Source organism: Natator depressus, chromosome 13 (assembly GCF_965152275.1).
Source record: "Natator depressus isolate rNatDep1 chromosome 13, rNatDep2.hap1, whole genome shotgun sequence".
NCBI classification, from domain to species: Eukaryota; Metazoa; Chordata; order Testudines; family Cheloniidae; genus Natator; species Natator depressus.
Window position 1 is genome coordinate 31967021 of NC_134246.1, and position 19050 is coordinate 31986070.

Sequence of the window (19050 nt, forward strand, 5' to 3'; positions counted from 1 at the left end):
AGATCCCATTTTGCACAGAAGGGAAGTTTCTTTATACATTTCTGAGTAGAATTGTGCAAAATTTGGTGCTGCCTTCCTCTCCAGAAGGAGTTTTTTTATGATCTGTAATCCTGACTGAAACAACTACTGTGCCAAACTTCTTCATGGAGGGGAAACTTCAACAAAGGTGTGTGTACAGAAAGACCGGTAACAGGCTTTCATAGTAGATTCAAAGATTTCACTGTTTACCCCTTTTTCCAGATCATTTATGAATATGTTGAATAGGACTGGTCCCAGTACAGACCCCTGGGGGACACCACTATTTACCTCTCTCCATTCTGAAAACTGACCATTTATTCCTACCTTTTGTTTCCTGTCTTTTAACCAGTTACCAATCCATGAGAGGACCTTCCCTCTTATCCCGTGGCAGCTTACTTTGCTTAAGAACCTTTGGTGAGGGACCTTGTCAAAGGCTTTCTGGAAATCTTAGTACACTATATCCACTGAATCCCCCTTGTCCACATGCCTGTTGACCCCTCAAAGAATTGTAGTAGATTGGTGAGGTATGATTTCCCTTTACAAAAACCATGTTGACTCTTCCCCCACAAATTATGTTCATCTATGTATCTGACAATTTTGTTCTTTACCATAGTTTCAACCAGTTTGCCTGATACTGAAGTCAGGCTTATCAGCCTGTACTTGCCGGGGTCACCTCTGGAGCCCTTTTTAAAAATTGGGTCACATTAGCTGTTCTCCAGTCATTTGGTACAGAAGCTGATTTAAATGACAGGTTACAGACTAGTTCGTAGCTCTGCAGTTTCACATTTGAGTTCCTTCAGAACTCTCGGGCGAATACCATCTTGTCCTGGTGACTTATTACTGTTTAATTTATCAACTTGTTCCAAAACCTTCTCTAAAGACACCTCAATCTGGGACAGTTCCTCAGATTTGTCACCTAAAAAGAATGGTCTGAGAATCTCCCTCACATCCTCAGCCATGAAGACCAATGCAAAGAATTCATTCAGTTTCTCTGCCATGGCCTTATCATCCTTGAGTGCTCCTTTAGCATCTCAATCGTCCAGTGGCCCCATAGGTTGTTTAGCAGGCTTCCTGCTTCTGATGTACTTAAAAAAACTTTTGCTATTACTTTTTGAGTCTTTGGCTAGCTGTTCAAATTCTTTTTTGGCCTTTCTAATTATATTTTTACACTTCACTTGCCAGAGTTTATGCTCCTTTTCTATTTTCCTCATTAGGATTTATCTTCCACTTTTTAAAGGATGCCTTTTTGCCTCTCACTGCTTCTTTTACTTTGCTGTTTAGCCACGGTGGCACTTTTCTGGTTCTCTTACTATGTTTTTTAATTTGGGGTATACATTTAAGTTGAGCCTCTATTATGGTGTCTTTAAAAAGGCTCTGGCGTAACCTTATACTCTATGGGTTTGTGGGGTTTTTTACCAGTGAAAGAGCCTGACACAGTAATATCCTACTTAACCTCTATTTATTAACAATCACCAAAACAGAATGCAAGTCACATGTGATGCTCACCACTCCCAATAAGACAGATGAACTTTTCTTGATGACCAGTCAGGATCAGGTCATCTCGGGACTCCAGTTTCTACACAGTGTCATTGGCAGAGTGTTGAAGTCTGGCAGTTCTGATGGGGCTGTGTCCTGGAGTTGGTTCCCAAAGAACTTCCTTTTGGACTCCAGTTTGTATAGTGAAACTTGAGTCCTGCTTAGCTGTACCTTAACCAATCATTATACTAACATTTTACTAACCAATCCCAACATACTGTAACAAAATTATCTAACCAGTCCTACACCACCACCTTAATTAATTTACACCTAGCAAAATTAATTATGTTACAGACAGAAACAATTAAAGAACCAGAGACCATACAAACAATAGGGAAGTGGAGACCATAAAGACAAAACAATAAAGAAGTGAGGATTTCACAACCACCACTATTAAGAAGTGATTTCTTGACAGACAGAATGTTATCAAACTAAGTTTTCTTTAACCATCTTAAGATCTGTTTTTTCCTCTGGTGATAGGCCATTAGGACCAGATCTCCTTCTTAACAGCCTGATATTACATTGCTTTAATGTAATTTAGATGGAATGTGAGGATGGGACTTTCTGCTTCTTAGCTAATAGCTGCTGCTCTCTTAATATGGCTGCAGACAAAGGCCTTAGGCTTTAGGCCTTACAATATGGCTACAGGAAAAGGCCTTATCCTTACAACTCTAGTTCACCCATCTTATTATTTAGACTTCTAGCATTGGTATATAAGCCCTTTAAAAACTTGTCACTTTTTATCTGTTTGCCATTACATGATGTAATTGGATGGGACTTTTTTTCATTTGACTCTTTCTTATCAGATCCTACCTGTATTTTAACATCTTCCATCCTCTCCTCCTTACTAGGACATAGAGAATCTCCATTAATAGATCCTCCCGTAAGGGATGTCTCTGTCCGAACTCTTGTGGTTAGTCATCCGCGAGTGTTGACTCATGTTCCTGTGGTTGGTAGGTGTCATTATGGTCAGAATTCCCCCTTGCACATTTTAAGTTCCCCAGAACTTAGGGGTTGTTACTGTGATGGGTTCCCCCCGGGGTGCCACCTGGAACTGGGGTACGACTGAGCCCGCCTGACCCACCAGCCTGGGCTCCCTTTAAACTGTACTTTTATGACAGGCCCTCAAGCCCCCTCCAATACACATACAGGTAGGGACACATCCAGCTGCAGCTACACACAGATGCTGAGATCAGCTCCGCATGGGAAGGCTAAGCTAAGGCACCTCCCAGTTCTTAAGGCTCACACCCCGCTCTGGAGTGTAAACCCAAAATTATACCATCTTGCGCTGCACAGGGAACTGTACAGCATAAGCTCATGAAATTCGCCCCCTTCCCTCAATGTGGAGAGGAATATACACAGCTCTCTGACCCAAGTAATGACTTCCGCACACGCTGGCTTTAGACAAAGCAAAAATAAATTTATTAACTACAAAAGACAGATTTTAAGTGATTATAAGGGATAGCAAACAGATCAAAGCAGATTACCTAGCAAATAAAACAAAAATGCAATCTAAGCTTAATATACTAAAGAAATTGGATATGAGTAGCAGATTCTCACCCTAGATGATGTTTAAGCTGGCTGCAGGCTCTTAAAGGAAAGCTGCACTTGCTTGCAGTTTAAAACCCCAAGTATTCCTTTCATAGGCTAGAAATCCCTATCGCCTGGGTCCAGCCCTTCTCCCCAGTTCAGTCCTTGTTTCTCAGGTGTTTCCAAGAGTCTCCTTTGGACAGGGAGTCAGTGAAGAACCACGATGATGTCACTCCCCTGCCTTAAATAGCTTTTGCATATAGTGGGAACCCTTTGTCTCCCCTCTTGGGTCCCATGCCCTGTCAGTGAAAAAACACTTGTATTCCAAGATGGAGTCCAGTACCAGGTGACTTGGTCGCATGCCCCTGTAGGGACACAGCAGGCATGACTCAGAGGTTGTTTGTAGCATCCTTAGCAAGGCTCCTTGGTGGGAGACTAGCATCTTCTAAGACCTATTGTTCTGCCTAATGGCCCTTCCCAGCCAGCCATCTAGACTGATTGCATTCTGCCTAGAGAGCGTTCCCCAGGTGTAAGCACATTTGTAATAGATGCAATAGACAATATTCCTAACTGCAGATACCAAAATGATACATGCATACAAATAGGAGAATCATATTCAGTGACTCATAACCTTTTCAATGATCTCTTACATGACCTATCTTGCATAAAATACATCATAGTTATGCCATAATCATATCATATAATATTACTACGATGAATATGGGGCATAATGCCACAGTTACCTACACAGTTTAAGGCTACTACCCCTACCCTTCCTCGTGAGTACTTAGGGCTACTACCCTCTACCTGTCCTCATGGGTACATAGGGCGTAAGAGACTGAACTTTACCCCTCCATGGGCTCAGGGCTAACTCCCATTCCCTGTGGACTCAGGCTCTACGTGACTTGAGTTTGAGTTTTATACCACATTTGCCTCTGTGACAGGTTAGCTCACAGAAACTCCCTCAAGACTGTCACTAGATGTGCTGAGATACCACTGAGAACAAACCCCCCCTACCAGAGAAGGCTTCCCTCCACTCCCCTCTTGCTAGACACACCAGTCGGATACAGCACAGACCGAGAGGTTGGGCAATGCCCCCCTGCAGTTCAAAGAAAATAATATCCACTTACCTTGGATTGTGTGTCTAGATGTGCGCCCCACCCCAGCAGAGATGTATCCATTGTTATAATGACCTTTGGGGAAGGACATGTGAACAGAACTCCTGTGCACACATTGTGATGGTTCTTCCACCACTCTAGGGATTGTTTCATGAAGGTAGGTATGGAAAGAAGCATATCTAGACTGTGTCTGGTGGGTGAACAAATGGTTCTGAGTCACCCTTGGAGGCAGCGACTTTGAAGTCTGGCATGTTCTGTCACAAAGGTGGTGGCTGTCATGTGACTCAGTAATTGAGTGAAGTTCCTGACCATGGTTTGTGGACTGAGATGAATCGTGTTTGCTGTGTTGGAGAGTACCACAAACCTGTGCCCAGGAAGGTAGGTTCTTCTGTCACTGAATTGAGCTCTGGCCATGTGAACTTTAGGCTCTGTACCAGAGTCAAAGTGGATTTTTGTATTTTCAGTTGTAGGCCCAATTGGAGGAAGAGGCCTACAGCTCCAGGGAGTGGCCTTTTAGCAACCAATTGTCTAGTTAAGGAAATACTAAAATACCTTTTTTGTGGAGTTGGGCTGCCAACACCGATATGACCTTCTAAAAGACCCTCAGGGCGGATGATAAGCCGAAGGGGAGCACTTGATATTGGAAGTGAACCTGGCCAATAATAAAATGGAGGCATCTGTGGTCAGATGTTGGCAGCGTGTGTGTTTATTCAGTGTGCTGTCCCAGCTCTGCGCAGGTAGCGGAGATAGCAGACCTCAATTAAACTGCCCAATAAATTCACAGACTCGGTTTTCAGCGAAGGCACCCGGTCAGGTTTATTGTCAGCGAAGCACGGTAACAGCACCTGGCAGACTCTACGAGGATACTAAGACATGTATGCCCATGACAATGGACACAGCTCAGTCACTGACAGGACTTTCCACTGCCCCCAGGGTGGCCAAAGACACACCCTCTAAGATACATTTTTATACACCGATACAAACAAATTATGTATTGCCCCTGACCTATTAGGGTGCCACCCATTACCTTGTACATGTGGGTTTGATCAAAACATCTCTACCCATCATGCAATCATACCATTATCCTTAAGATGGGTCAGCGTGTTCCTGTTATCTTTGGGGGATGTGTTTAGTATCGAGGTGTTCTGGTACCACCTTTCTGGAATGTGTTTACGTATATATTCTTGTGCCTAGCACTACTTAGGAATGTGTGTTTCTGCTTAAAATATGATCATGTAGATCATAGTTGCTACCACTGTTATATAATTGCAACAAATCTTGTTCAAAGTATGTCAAGTAAGGTGTCCTTGGAAAGGTTATGATTTGCTGTGATTATGCTATTTGTATGCATGTATCATTTTTGTATTGAAGTTATGAGTATTGGCTCTGTACTTGCATTTCAAATATGTTTGCTCCTGTGATAACGCCCACAAGGTATTTAGCCTGCACATCTCGAAGAGACTATTCAAATTAAGTGGCTCATCAGGGACCACTTAACTCATAATGGACCATGGGACATGCCTATCTACACTTAATGGACTTTCATACTATGACTAAGCAAATTATGCATGGACATGTGACTTGCCCATGTGACTCCAAACACCATCTTGTTACTGTAATTTTCCTCAGTGAGAACAATGGTTTTCCCTTCACTTGAGAGAAGCTATAAAAGGCGCTGGAAACGTTTCCATTTTGCCTCTTTCCTGCTCAAACTTCTGGACTACGAACTTATACTAATGGGAGCATTCTAACCAAGGGACTGAGGATCTGCCAATGATCTGGGAGCAACCAGAGACTTGACAAGCCAACAGTTTGTTCCATCACTGCTACAAGCCTGAGCCAAGAACTTTGCGTTTATTGAATGTATTTGATTCCTTTAACCAATTCTTTCTTTCTTTCCTCTTCTTTTCTTTTTATAACTAAACCTTTAGATGTTAGATACTAAAGGATTGGCAACAGTGTGCTTATTGGGTAAGATCTGAGTTGTATATTAACTTGTGTGGCTGGCCCTTTAGGATCAGAAGAACCTTTTATTTGATAAAATTGGTTTTAAAGAACTACTCGTCTTTAAGTCTAGCGTTTTTGGTGGTGATACATGGACTGGAATTCCTAAGGAAACTGCTTTTCTGACTTCTTGTTAGCCAGTGCGGTGAAACAGAAGTTTATTTTGTTGCTGGTTTGGTATATCTTGTGGGAGAATAACCACCAGTTCTGGGGTGTGTCTGCCTCGTTTCTCAGCAGTTTGTCCTGAATTTGGTATTCTCAGTTGTGACCCACTGAGGCACAGTGACAGTTTGGTATCAAGGTGTTCTGGTACCACCTTTCTGGAATGTGTTTACGTGTGTATTCTTGTGCCTACCACTACTTAGAAATGTGTGTGTCTGAAATATCAGCCCTGTTCTTGCCATATTCTGTGAGCAGAACTTGCCTCTTGCTCACAACTTAACTTTGCTTTATAGCTACAAAGTTTTGACTACTTTAGCCCAGACCTCAGACCAAGCCTCTCATACATAGGCTTATGTTTCAGGCCCTGTTCTTACTACATTACCCCACTTTATGTCTTTTTATAGGGAGGATGTTTACCCATCACCCTGGAAGAGGATAATGCATGGACTGAATATGACCCAGTGGGTTAAACACTGTTATGTGGTCACCTTACTTTGCCATTTACACATTCATGCCCCATCTGTCCCTTAGTCTGCACATTCCCTCGCACGACCAATGGACAGATTTTATTTTCCAATCGCATGTTTAGTCTAAGGTGACCAGACAGCAAGTGTGAAAAATCAGGATAGGGGGTGGAGGGTAATAGGAGCCTATATAAGAAAAAGACCCCAAAATCGGGACTGTCCCTATAAAATCGGGACATCTGGTCACCCTAGTCTAGTCCCTTATGGTGGGCCTGGGAATGTTAGGCTTGGGACTTTGATTGAGGAATGTAGTTTTGTGACTGAGCCTTGGGGGCAATCCCAGATAACAAATGTATATGGATCATATGGATATGGTATTTGTATTGTATATGGGTACATATGTATAATAGTTATGTGTACATATGACACCACTTCATAGCCAAGCATAACAATTCTTTTCCAATCTGGTGTTGTAGTCTGGCACTTTCACTTTGGTACCGCAAATAGCAACACACCGCTCGTCGGGCAATTACAGTTATCACCTGTATTATGATTGGTAGGAGGCTGTGTTTTGAAATACTGGGATAGGTATTGTTATAGCGTGCCCCACAGTGCTATGTATATGAGAAGTAAAACAGAAATTTGGAGTGGTGACATTACAAATGAGGCCTTTATATATAACTATTTTGTAATTAGTTACTACCCAGTACTGTTCATTCATGTTACAGGTTACCCTTACTGCTGGCTGTCACTCTCCGGTAAGCTTTGCTGGGCAGGAAACAGGAGCAGCTAGCCTCTGTTTTATTGGTTGCATTGCTCTGTGATACACCAGTAGCTGACATGGAGTTACTTGTTTCTTATGGATGCTGTCTTTCCAGTAACCTACTGAATGGACAGTAACCAATTTATTAAATGCTGCTGTGTCAGCGTTTAGTATCGGTACCCAGACACTGAACAAGATTGTTCTGAATAAAATGGGCCTTACTTAGGATGCAGTGTCACGGACCGCAAAGTGTCCCTGGTACTACCAGGGAATTTGGTCACCCAATTTGTAGTTACTGTGTAACTTAATTTCTTTATCAATTTGTTTTTTCTTTGCCTTCATGTTGTTTGCTGCCATTCGTTTGTTGATTTTTACCTGTGTGTTACACAGTTTAGCCGTGGTATGCACGTTGTAAATGATGTACAGCCCTAACACAATACAGCAGGGCTACCGTTGCTTTTACAGGGTAGCCAAGTTTAAATGAACTGAAAGGGATTTCTAGCTGATTGCCAACTTAATGTCCATATATGGTAGATTGAGGTGTATTTGACCAGCTTTTTATTTATACAGCACTTCATTTTTCTTTTCTTGATGCTTGGGGATTCCTTCCTTCACCGTATACTGAGATCTTCTGATGTCTTTGTGCTGTGACATTTTCTAGCGTCTTTGGTCTGTGGGATGCAACCGTAAGCAGCTTAAGTTAGTTAACATCATACATTTTTTTGTTTTACGTTTTTTTTTTGTTTCTAGTAACTCAAATTTCATACACAGATTAATGAGGAGTGTTTACAATGTAATAGGGACCAAGTCTTTTATAACACAAGCTATAATTTTGCAATTGTTGTGTAGACATTCATTTTTACTTGAGCTGCATTACTAATATTTTATACTAAATGTAATACCTACCTGCTGGAATAGACACTCATAATCTTCTGTGAGAAGGTGAATTGCTTTCCCTTGCTGGGCTCTGTTTTAGCAAAAGAGTTGTTAACAGAATTTTTACCAAGCTTTTTAGAGTTAATTTGCTTGTGATACCAATTCCATTTTTAACTGTTTAGAAGTGCAAGCTTTAACAACCACTACTTCCCAAGCACATAAAAGGAAAGTGTATAAAATTAAACCAAAATAAATGTTAAATGCAAGTCTATGCAAACACTTTAAGAAAATGCACCAACTCGCTACTCTCCCACAGGGCAACAGCCATCATCTTTGACCAAATCTAAGCGTTCATTTAAAGACTAAGCTTGTCACTCCAGGGGTTATGAAAAACCTTCCAAACAGAACAGGATTCCAGGGCTGAGCTGTCTTCCCCAGGGCCTGGCTACATGGGAGTGTTGTACCACTGTAACTAGGTACCAAGAGACGCCACTCCCCGTGTGTGCACTCAGTTATATTGGCATAAAGGTGCTGCATAGCTGTTCCCATACAGGAAGGGCCATAGCTGTATCAATATAATTATACCCACACTAGGGCTTGTATCAGTATACCTATCTTCGTAAACATCATCTCCCAGCCAATAGTTATACTGGTGTAACTCTCAGGTGGAGCCCAGACCTTGCTGCCACTGCTCCTCAGGGCTTCTACAAACTGCACCAGTGAATCTGGGCAGTTTCCAGCCGCTATCTGCCATTTCCACCCCAGCTCTCTACCTGCTTTTGAAGCTCTGTGTTTTGGATTATTTTCCAGAGGTGCCTTAGCTGCCTTTTCCCATGCTGAGTTTGTGGTATTCCCTCCTGCAGCACAGGCACCAAACAGCTGGCTTGCAGCGGGGAGCAGGACAGGGAACGTGCGGGGGAAGAGATTTCCAGGGGCTGTCCCCTTCTGCCCAGCTTCCTCACAGCTCAGCGAGGCACAAAGCAAACTGCACAAGGAAGAGGTCCATTGCAGGACAGCGCCCATCTCTTGGCACTGAAGTGCAGGTCAGGAAGAGAAGCCCCAAGTATATTTTTAGAACTGGAGCCACATGGAAGGAGGTTTTTGATAGAGGGAAAAGACGAAACAAGGGAAAATAACCCTCTTTCATAGGTAATAACTTTATTGTAAAAGCTGAAATACAGATCCCGCTGGAGCTCTCACTAAAAGGGAAACCGTACAAAGTCATTTGGAAGCAGCTCTCCCAGCAGCAGGAGGGCAATCTCTGGGGGCACCTTGTAACAGCAACATTCCTGGGGCAGGCAGCAATCATGCTTCAGAAAAGGACAATTCCACCAATCTGCTGCTGCCAGTCAACCCGAGAGCCTTTATCCAGCTCACCTCAAATCTCTGAGCCCTGCCCAGGCCAGCTCCAGCCTCTGATCCCCTACCACAGTCCTGCTGGAAAGTTTCCATGGTGAACACTGCTGCCTATGGTGTTTCCATAATGAGCACTATTGCCCACCCTGCCCCAGGTCTCAACTTTGACACAACCGCACGCCCCTGAATTCACTCCCTGCAGCAGGTCTCTGCACACTCTAGGGACATTCCCCAGGATACACAGGCTGTGAAGAAGGGGGAATACCCATGTTCTTATTGGTTCCATCCTCCCATGTGCAACAACCAACCATGTGGTTCAATGTTCCTGAGGATTGGTATTCGGATGGAGCTACGAGAAGTCACGGCCACGTTAGCAGACAGGGTGGACCCTGAGGAGGTCTGGCCCATGAAAATGGAAGGGATGGCTCTTGAAGGGACAATCACCACCTTTTTCACTACCACGTATGACTCTTCTGCAAGGTGGGCAAGAGTCTATTGTCCATGGTACCTTTGAAAATGGCATTGCCAAACCACACATAGGGTTGGACCTTGCTCTGGCTGTGACCCATTTGCTGAATGCTGATCCTGCTACCTCAACTCATTCCGCTGGACTGCTCTGGGAGTGGAACTCAGAGGGTGTTTCTCAGGAGATTGGCCATCCCACCCTAGAGCCACCAAGGCCAAGCTGTGGTTCAGGGATTCATCCAACTTCCGCGTTTCTGCTTCTAGAACAGCAGCCTTGGGCTCCCTGGCCACAGCTGCTAAGGAGTGAGAGAGCTCCTGGTGTAGGCCCGACAGCTCCTGGCTGGTCTTTGCACAGCACTTGATGTAGTCCTGCTTGTGCTTCCGCTCCAGCACCAGCTGTGTTTGCAGAAGAGACACCTGAAGGAAGAGGAACAGGCTGAGCTCAAGGGGCCAAAGAAAAGAAGTGACTTGCCGGGAATTCTGCTTCTCTCAAGATCCCACCCCAGTGCTATCAGTTCTCCAACAGTCATGCCCCACCCGACCTGGCACCCCAGGGCTACCAGCCCCTTCACAGCCATGTCCCACCTCACCCAGTGCCCCAGTGCTACCAGATTCCTCACAGCCCCCTGCCCGGCCTGGCATCCCAGTGCTACCAATGCTACACCCCCTCGGCACCCCAATGCTAAAACCCCTTCCTAGCCACACCCCACCCAGCTCAGCACCCCAGTGCTACAACCCCCTCCCAGCTGTGCCCCCATCTGGTGCCTCAGCACTGCAAGCCCCATCACAGCCACACATTACTCGATCTGGGATTCCAGTGCTATGAGTGCTCTCAATGCTCTGCCCAGCCTGGCATTGAGATCCCATCACAGCTGCTTCTTCCCTCACCTGCCCTGGGCCCTAGCACTACCAGCCCCCTCACAGCCAGGGCTGGTCCAGTGCTACAAGCCCCCTCAGAATCAGGCCCCTCCCAGGCCTCCATTCCTAGGAGTTTCCACACAGCTGTGCCCCACTGGTGCAGATATGACCATCTAGATGAGAGGTTTTCTACTCCTAACCTGCTTCTGCAACTCGGCGAGTTGCCTACAGAGAGTCCGGGCCTCCTCCTGGGAAGAAAATGCAAAGAGAAGGCCTTTAGTCCTCAGTCTGCTTAGGGCAGGACTAGACCAGAGCAGGTGGGACTCTGCTAGGGTCACATGCTCAGGCTCCCCTCCCTGTTCAGACCTGTCCTAAAGTCGGTACCTTATTGTGCCCAGAGTCAGACACGGGAAGTCCACAGGCATCTGGCAGTGAGAAGCCAGCACGGTCCCTCTTCAGCCTCTTCCGCTCACGCTCCACCTGCACGCAGGACACAGAGAAAGGGTCACAGCAGTCTGCCAGGGAGCTAATAACCTGGGCTACCAGGTGGGCAGAGAAGGTGCATCCGATGAAGTGAGCTGTAGCTCACGAAAGCTTATGCTCAAATAAATTTGTTAGTCTCTAAGGTGCCACAAGTCCTCCTTTTCTTTTTACGGATACAGACTAACACGGCTGCTACTCTGAATTCTTCACTCAGAGGCACTTACCTCCAGGTGGTGGCGGGGGAAGGAAATAGGGCAGAAAGGGCTTCACCCTGGGGAAAGACCAGCTGATGGTGGAGTGAGTGTGTGCGGGTGCAATGGGCAGGCAGTGCTGGAGTGCATGAGGGGTGGGCCAGCAGTGCTGGAGTGCATGAGAGTGCAGTGCTGGAGGGCGTGGGCAATGCTAGAGGGCGTGGGCAGGCGGTGCTGGAGTGCTGGAGAGCGGGCGGTGCGCAGGGCGTAGGCGGGTGGTGCTGGAGAGCGGGCGGTGCGCAGGGCGTGGGCAGGCGGTGCTGGAGAGCGGGCGGTGCGCAGGGCGTGGGCGGGCGGTGCTGGAGAGCGGGCGGTGCGCAGGGCGTGGGCGGGCGGTGCTGGAGAGCGGGCGGTGCGCAGGGCGTGGGCGGGCGGTGCTGGAGAACGGGCGGTGCCGCAGGGCGTGGGCGGGCGGTGCTGGGGAGCGGGCGGTGCTGGAGAGCGGGCGGTGCCGCAGGGCGTGGGCGGGCGGTGCTGGAGAGCGGGCGGTGCAGCAGGGCGTGGGCGGGCGGTGCTGGAGAGTGGGCGGTGCCGCAGGGCGTGGGCGGGCGGTGCTGGGGAGCGGGCGGTGCTGGACAGCGGGCGGTGCGCAGGGCGTGGGCGGGCGGTGCCGCAGGGCGTGGGTGGGCGGTGCCGCAGGGCGTGGGCGGGCGGTGCTGGAGAGTGGGCGGTGCCGCAGGGTGTGGGCGGTTGGTGCTGGGGAGTGGGCGGTGCTGGAGAGCGGGCGGTGCGCAGGGCGTGGGCGGGCGGTGCTGGAGAGCGGGCGGAGCCCCAGGGCGTGGGCGGGCGGTGCGCAGGGCGTGTGCGGTGCGCAGGGCGTGGGCAGGCGGTGCTGGAGAGCGGGCGGGGCCGCAGAGCGTGGGCAGGCGGTGCTGGAGAGCGGGCGGTGCGCAGGGCGTGGGCGGGTGGTGCTGGAGAGCGGGCGGTACGCAGGGCGTGGGCGGGCGGTGCTGGAGAGCGGGCGGTACGCAGGGCGTGGGCGGGCGGTGCTGCAGGGTATGGGCGGGCGGTGCGCAGGGCATGGGCAGGCAGTGCTGGAGAGCGGGCGGTGCTGCAGGGCGTGGGCGGGCGGTGCGCAGGGCGTGGGCGGGCGGTACTGGAGAGCGGGCGGTGCGCAGGGCGTGGGCAGGCAGTGCTGGAGAGCGTGCAGTGCGCAGGGCGTGGGCGGGCAGTGCTGGAGAGCGGGCGGTGCCGCAGGGCGTGGGCGGGCGGTGCTGGAGAGCGGGCGGTGCCGCAGGGCGTGGGCGGGCGGTGCTGTAGTGCTGGAGAGCGGGCAGTGCCGCAGGGTGTGGGCGGGCGGTGCTGGAGAGCGGGCGGTGCGCAGGGCGTGGGCAGGCGGTGCGCAGGGCGTGGGCAGGCGGTGCTGGAGAGCGGGCGGTGCGCAGGGCGTGGGCAGGCAGTGCTGGAGAGCGGGCGGTGCCGCAGGGCGTGGGCGGGCGGTGCTGGAGAGCTGGCGGTGCGCAGGGCGTGGGCGGGCGGTGCTGGAGAGCGGGCGGTGCTGGAGAGCGGGCGGTGCCGCAGGGCGTGGGCGGGCGGTGCTGGAGAGCGGGCGGTGCCACAGGGCGTGGGTGGGCGGTGCTGGAGAGCTGGAGAGTGGGCGGTGCCGCAGGGCGTGGGTGGGCGGTGCTGGAGAGCGGGCGGTGCCGCAGGGCATGGGCGGGCGTGCTGGAGAGCGGGCGGTGCCGCAGGGCATGGGCGGGCGGTGCTGGAGTGCTGGAGAGCGGGCGGTGCCGCAGGGCATGGGCAGGCGTGCTGGAGAGCGGGCGGTGCCGCAGGGCATGGGCGAGCGGTGCTGGAGTGCTGGAGAGCGGGCGGTGCTGGAGAGCGGGCGGTGCCGCAGGGCGTGGGCGGTTGGTGCTGGGGAGTGGGCGGTGCTGGAGAGCGGGCGGTGCGCAGGGCGTGGGCGGGCAGTGCTGGAGAGCGGGCGGAGCCCCAGGGCGTGGGCGGGCGGTGCGCAGGGCGTGTGCGGTGCGCAGGGCGTGGGCAGGCGGTGCTGGAGAGCGGGCGGGGCCGCAGAGCGTGGGCAGGCGGTGCTGGAGAGCGGGCGGTGCTGTAGTGCTGGAGAGCGGGCAGTGCCGCAGGGTGTGGGCGGGCGGTGCTGGAGAGCGGGCGGTGCGCAGGGCGTGGGCAGGCGGTGCGCAGGGCGTGGGCAGGCGGTGCTGGAGAGCGGGCGGTGCGCAGGGCGTGGGCAGGCAGTGCTGGAGAGCGGGCGGTGCCGCAGGGCGTGGGCGGGCGGTGCTGGAGAGCTGGCGGTGCGCAGGGCGTGGGCGGGCGGTGCTGGAGAGCGGGCGGTGCTGGAGAGCGGGCGGTGCCGCAGGGCGTGGGCGGGCGGTGCTGGAGAGCGGGCGGTGCCACAGGGCGTGGGTGGGCGGTGCTGGAGAGCTGGAGAGTGGGCGGTGCCGCAGGGCGTGGGTGGGCGGTGCTGGAGAGCGGGCGGTGCCGCAGGGCATGGGCGGGCGTGCTGGAGAGCGGGCGGTGCCGCAGGGCATGGGCGGGCGGTGCTGGAGTGCTGGAGAGCGGGCGGTGCCGCAGGGCATGGGCAGGCGTGCTGGAGAGCGGGCGGTGCCGCAGGGCATGGGCGAGCGGTGCTGGAGTGCTGGAGAGCGGGCGGTGCTGGAGAGCGGGCGGTGCCGCAGGGCGTGGGCGGTTGGTGCTGGGGAGTGGGCGGTGCTGGAGAGCGGGCGGTGCGCAGGGCGTGGGCGGGCCGTGCTGGAGAGCGGGCGGTGCCCCAGGGCGTGGGCGGGCGGTGCGCAGGGCGTGTGTGGTGCGCAGGGCGTGGGCAGGCGGTGCTGGAGAGCGGGCGGTGCCGCAGAGCGTGGGCAGGCAGTGCTGGAGAGCAGGCGGTGCGCAGGGCGTGGGCAGGAGGTGCTGGAGAGCGGGCGGTGCGCAGGGTGTGGGCGGGTGGTGCTGGAGAGCGGGCGGTACGCAGGGCGTGGGTGGGCGGTGCTGGAGAGCGGGCGGTACGCAGGGCGTGGGCGGGCGAGCTGGAGAGCGGGCGGTGCCGCAGGGTATGGGCGGGCGGTGCGCAGGGCATGGGCAGGCAGTGCTGGAGAGCGGGCGGTGCTGCAGGGCGTGGGCGGGCGGTGCGCAGGGCATGGGCAGGCGGTACTGGAGAGCGGGCGGTGCGCAGGGCGTGGGCAGGCAGTGCTGGAGAGCGTGCGGTGCGCAGGGTGTGCGGTGCTGGAGAGCGGGCGGTGCCGCAGGGCGTGGGCGGGCGGTGCTGGAGAGCGGGCAGTGCCGCAGGGCGTGGGCGGGCGGTGCTGGAGAGCGGGCGGTGCCGCAGGGCGTGGGCGGGCGGTGCTGTAGTGCTGGAGAGCGGGCAGTGCCGCAGGGCGTGGGCGGGCGGTGCTGGAGAACGGGCGGTGCGCAGGGCGTGGGCAGGCGGTGCGCAGGGCGTGGGCAGGCGGTGCTGGAGAGCGGGCGGTGCGCAGGGCGTGGGCAGGCAGTGCTGGAGAGCGGGCGGTGCGCAGGGCGTGGGCAGGCAGTGCTGGAGAGCGGGCGGTGCCGCAGGGCGTGGGCGGGCGGTGCTGGAGAGCGGGCGGTGCTGGAGAGCTGGCGGTGCGCAGGGCGTGGGCAGGCGGAGCTGGAGAGCGGGCGGTGCGCAGGGCGTGGGCGGGCCGTGCTGGAGAGCGGGCGGTGCTGGAGAGCGGGCGGTGACGCAGGGCGTGGGCGGGCGGTGCTGGAGAGCGGGCGGTGCGCAGGGCGTGGGCGGGCCGTGCGGGAGAGCAGGCGGTGCTGGAGAGCGGGCGGTGCCGCAGGGCGTGGGCGGCCGGTGCTGGAGAGCGGGCGGTGCGCAGGGCGTGGGCGGGCAGTGCTGGAGAGCGGGCGGTGCGCAGGGCGTGGGCGGGCGGTGCTGGAGAGCGGGCGGTGCGCAGGGCGTGGGCGGGCGGTGCTGGAGAGCGGGCGGTGCCGCAGGGCGTGGGCGGGCGGTGCTGGAGAGCGGGCGGTGCCACAGGGCGTGGGTGGGCGGTGCTGGAGTGCTGGAGAGTGGGCGGTGCGCAGGGCGTGGGTGGGCGGTGCTGGAGAGCGGGCGGTGCCGCAGGGCATGGGCGGGCGTGCTGGAGAGCGGGCGGTGCCGCAGGGCATCGGCGGGCGTGCTGGAGAGCGGGCGGTGCCGCAGGGCATGGGCGGGCGGTGCTGGAGTGCTGGAGAGCGGGCGGTGCTGGAGAGCGGGCGGTGCCGCAGGGCATGGGCGGGCGTGCTGGAGAGCGGGCGGTGCCGCAGGGCATGGGCGAGCGGTGCTGGAGAGCGGGCGGTGCCGCAGGGCGTGGGCGGGTGGTGCTGGAGAGCGGGCGGTGCGCAGGGCGTGGGCGGGCAGTGCTGGAGAGCGGGCGGTGCGCAGGGCGTGGGCGGGCGGTGCTGGAGAGCGGGCGGTGCGCAGGGCGTGGGCGGGCGGTGCTGGAGAGCGGGCGGTGCCGCAGGGCGTGGGCGGGCGGTGCTGGAGAGCGGGCGGTGCCACAGGGCGTGGGTGGGCGGTGCTGGAGTGCTGGAGAGTGGGCGGTGCGCAGGGCGTGGGTGGGCGGTGCTGGAGAGCGGGCGGTGCCGCAGGGCATGGGCGGGCGTGCTGGAGAGCGGGCGGTGCCGCAGGGCATGGGCGGGCGTGCTGGAGAGCGGGCGGTGCCGCAGGGCATGGGCGGGCGGTGCTGGAGTGCTGGAGAGCGGGCGGTGCTGGAGAGCGGGCGGTGCCGCAGGGCATGGGCGGGCGTGCTGGAGAGCGGGCGGTGCCGCAGGGCATGGGCGAGCGGTGCTGGAGAGCGGGCGGTGCCGCAGGGCGTGGGCGGGTGGTGCTGGAGAGCGGGCGGTACGCAGGGCGTGGGCGGGCGGTGCTGGAGAGCGGGCGGTACGCAGGGCGTGGGCGGGCGGTGCTGCAGGGTATGGGCGGGCGGTGCGCAGGGCATGGGCAGGCAGTGCTGGAGAGCGGGCGGTGCTGCAGGGCGTGGGCGGGCGGTGCGCAGGGCGTGGGCGGGCGGTACTGGAGAGCGGGCGGTGCGCAGGGCGTGGGCAGGCAGTGCTGGAGAGCGTGCAGTGCGCAGGGCGTGCGGTGCTGGAGAGCGGGCGGTGCCGCAGGGCGTGGGCGGGCAGTGCTGGAGAGCGGGCGGTGCCGCAGGGCGTGGGCGGGCGGTGCTGGAGAGCGGGCGGTGCCGCAGGGCGTGGGCGGGCGGTGCTGTAGTGCTGGAGAGCGGGCAGTGCCGCAGGGTGTGGGCGGGCGGTGCTGGAGAGCGGGCGGTGCGCAGGGCGTGGGCAGGCGGTGCTGGAGAGCGGGCGGTGCCGCAGGGCGTGGGCAGGCAGTGCTGGAGAGCGGGCGGTGCCGCAGGGCGTGGGCGGGCGGTGCTGGAGAGCTGGCGGTGCGCAGGGCGTGGGCGGGCGGTGCTGGAGAGCGGGCGGTGCTGGAGAGCGGGCGGTGCCGCAGGGCGTGGGCGGGCGGTGCTGGAGAGCGGGCGGTGCCACAGGGCGTGGGTGGGCGGTGCTGGAGAGCTGGAGAGTGGGCGGTGCCGCAGGGCGTGGGTGGGCGGTGCTGGAGAGCGGGCGGTGCCGCAGGGCATGGGCGGGCGTGCTGGAGAGCGGGCGGTGCCGCAGGGCATGGGCGGGCGGTGCTGGAGTGCTGGAGAGCGGGCGGTGCCGCAGGGCACGGGCAGGCGTGCTGGAGAGCGGGCGGTGCCGCAGGGCATGGGCGAGCGGTGCTGGAGTGCTGGAGAGCGGGCGGTGCTGGAGAGCGGGCGGTGCCGCAGGGCGTGGGCGGTTGGTGCTGGGGAGTGGGCGGTGCTGGAGAGCGGGCGGTGCGCAGGGCGTGGGCGGGCGGTGCTGGAGAGCGGGCGGAGCCCCAGGGCGTGGGCGGGCGGTGCGCAGGGCGTGTGCGGTGCGCAGGGCGTGGGCAGGCGGTGCTGGAGAGCGGGCGGGGCCGCAGAGCGTGGGCAGGCGGTGCTGGAGAGCGGGCGGTGCTGTAGTGCTGGAGAGCGGGCAGTGCCGCAGGGTGTGGGCGGGCGGTGCTGGAGAGCGGGCGGTGCGCAGGGCGTGGGCAGGCGGTGCGCAGGGCGTGGGCAGGCGGTGCTGGAGAGCGGGCGGTGCGCAGGGCGTGGGCAGGCAGTGCTGGAGAGCGGGCGGTGCCGCAGGGCGTGGGCGGGCGGTGCTGGAGAGCTGGCGGTGCGCAGGGCGTGGGCGGGCGGTGCTGGAGAGCGGGCGGTGCTGGAGAGCGGGCGGTGCCGCAGGGCGTGGGCGGGCGGTGCTGGAGAGCGGGCGGTGCCACAGGGCGTGGGTGGGCGGTGCTGGAGAGCTGGAGAGTGGGCGGTGCCGCAGGGCGTGGGTGGGCGGTGCTGGAGAGCGGGCGGTGCCGCAGGGCATGGGCGGGCGTGCTGGAGAGCGGGCGGTGCCGCAGGGCATGGGCGGGCGTGCTGGAGAGCGGGCGGTGCCGCAGGGCATGGGTGGGCGGTGCTGGAGTGCTGGAGAGCGGGCGGTGCCGCAGGGCATGGGCAGGCGTGCTGGAGAGCGGGCGGTGCCGCAGGGCATGGGCGAGCGGTGCTGGAGTGCTGGAGAGCGGGCGGTGCTGGAGAGCGGGCGGTGCCGCAGGGCGTGGGCGGTTGGTGCTGGGGAGTGGGCGGTGCTGGAGAGCGGGCGGTGCGCAGGGCGTGGGCGGGCGGTGCTGGAGAGCGGGCGGTGCCCCAGGGCGTGGGCGGGCGGTGCGCAGGGCGTGTGTGGTGCGCAGGGCGTGGGCAGGCGGTGCTGGAGAGCGGGCGGTGCCGCAGAGCGTGGGCAGGCAGTGCTGGAGAGCAGGCGGTGCGCAGGGCGTGGGCAGGAGGTGCTGGAGAGCGGGCGGTGCGCAGGGTGTGGGCGGGTGGTGCTGGAGAGCGGGCGGTACGCAGGGCGTGGGTGGGCGGTGCTGGAGAGCGGGCGGTACGCAGGGCGTGGGCGGGCGGTGCTGGAGAGCGGGCGGTGCCGCAGGGTATGGGCGGGCGGTGCGCAGGGCATGGGCAGGCAGTGCTGGAGAGCGGGCGGTGCTGCAGGGCGTGGGCGGGCGGTGCGCAGGGCATGGGCAGGCGGTACTGGAGAGCGGGCGGTGCGCAGGGCGTGGGCAGGCAGTGCTGGAGAGCGTGCGGTGCGCAGGGTGTGCGGTGCTGGAGAGCGGGCGGTGCCGCAGGGCGTGGGCGGGCGGTGCTGGAGAGCGGGCAGTG

General features: G+C 57.4%; 1 protein-coding gene across 10 annotated transcripts in view; it reads right to left on the reverse strand.

The window, feature by feature from the left end:
* Window positions 1–19050, reverse strand: part of CEP250 (centrosomal protein 250) — a 297988-nt gene that overhangs the window by 146430 nt on the left and 132508 nt on the right. For 7 of the 10 annotated variants that reach the window (XM_074970429.1, XM_074970431.1, XM_074970433.1 and 4 more), the window contains 3 exons: window positions 11535–11630; window positions 11351–11398; window positions 9616–10709 (listed from right to left, as the gene is read on the reverse strand). The exons of 2 other annotated variants lie outside the window; for them this stretch is intronic. In XM_074970429.1, the coding sequence (XP_074826530.1) occupies window positions 10416–10709; window positions 11351–11398; window positions 11535–11630 (438 nt within the window). In that variant the 3' untranslated portion in view covers window positions 9616–10415. Of the gene's footprint in view, window positions 1–9615; window positions 10710–11350; window positions 11399–11534; window positions 11631–19050 lie in introns of those variants that run through there. One more of the 10 variants, XM_074970432.1, reaches the window with a different exon arrangement.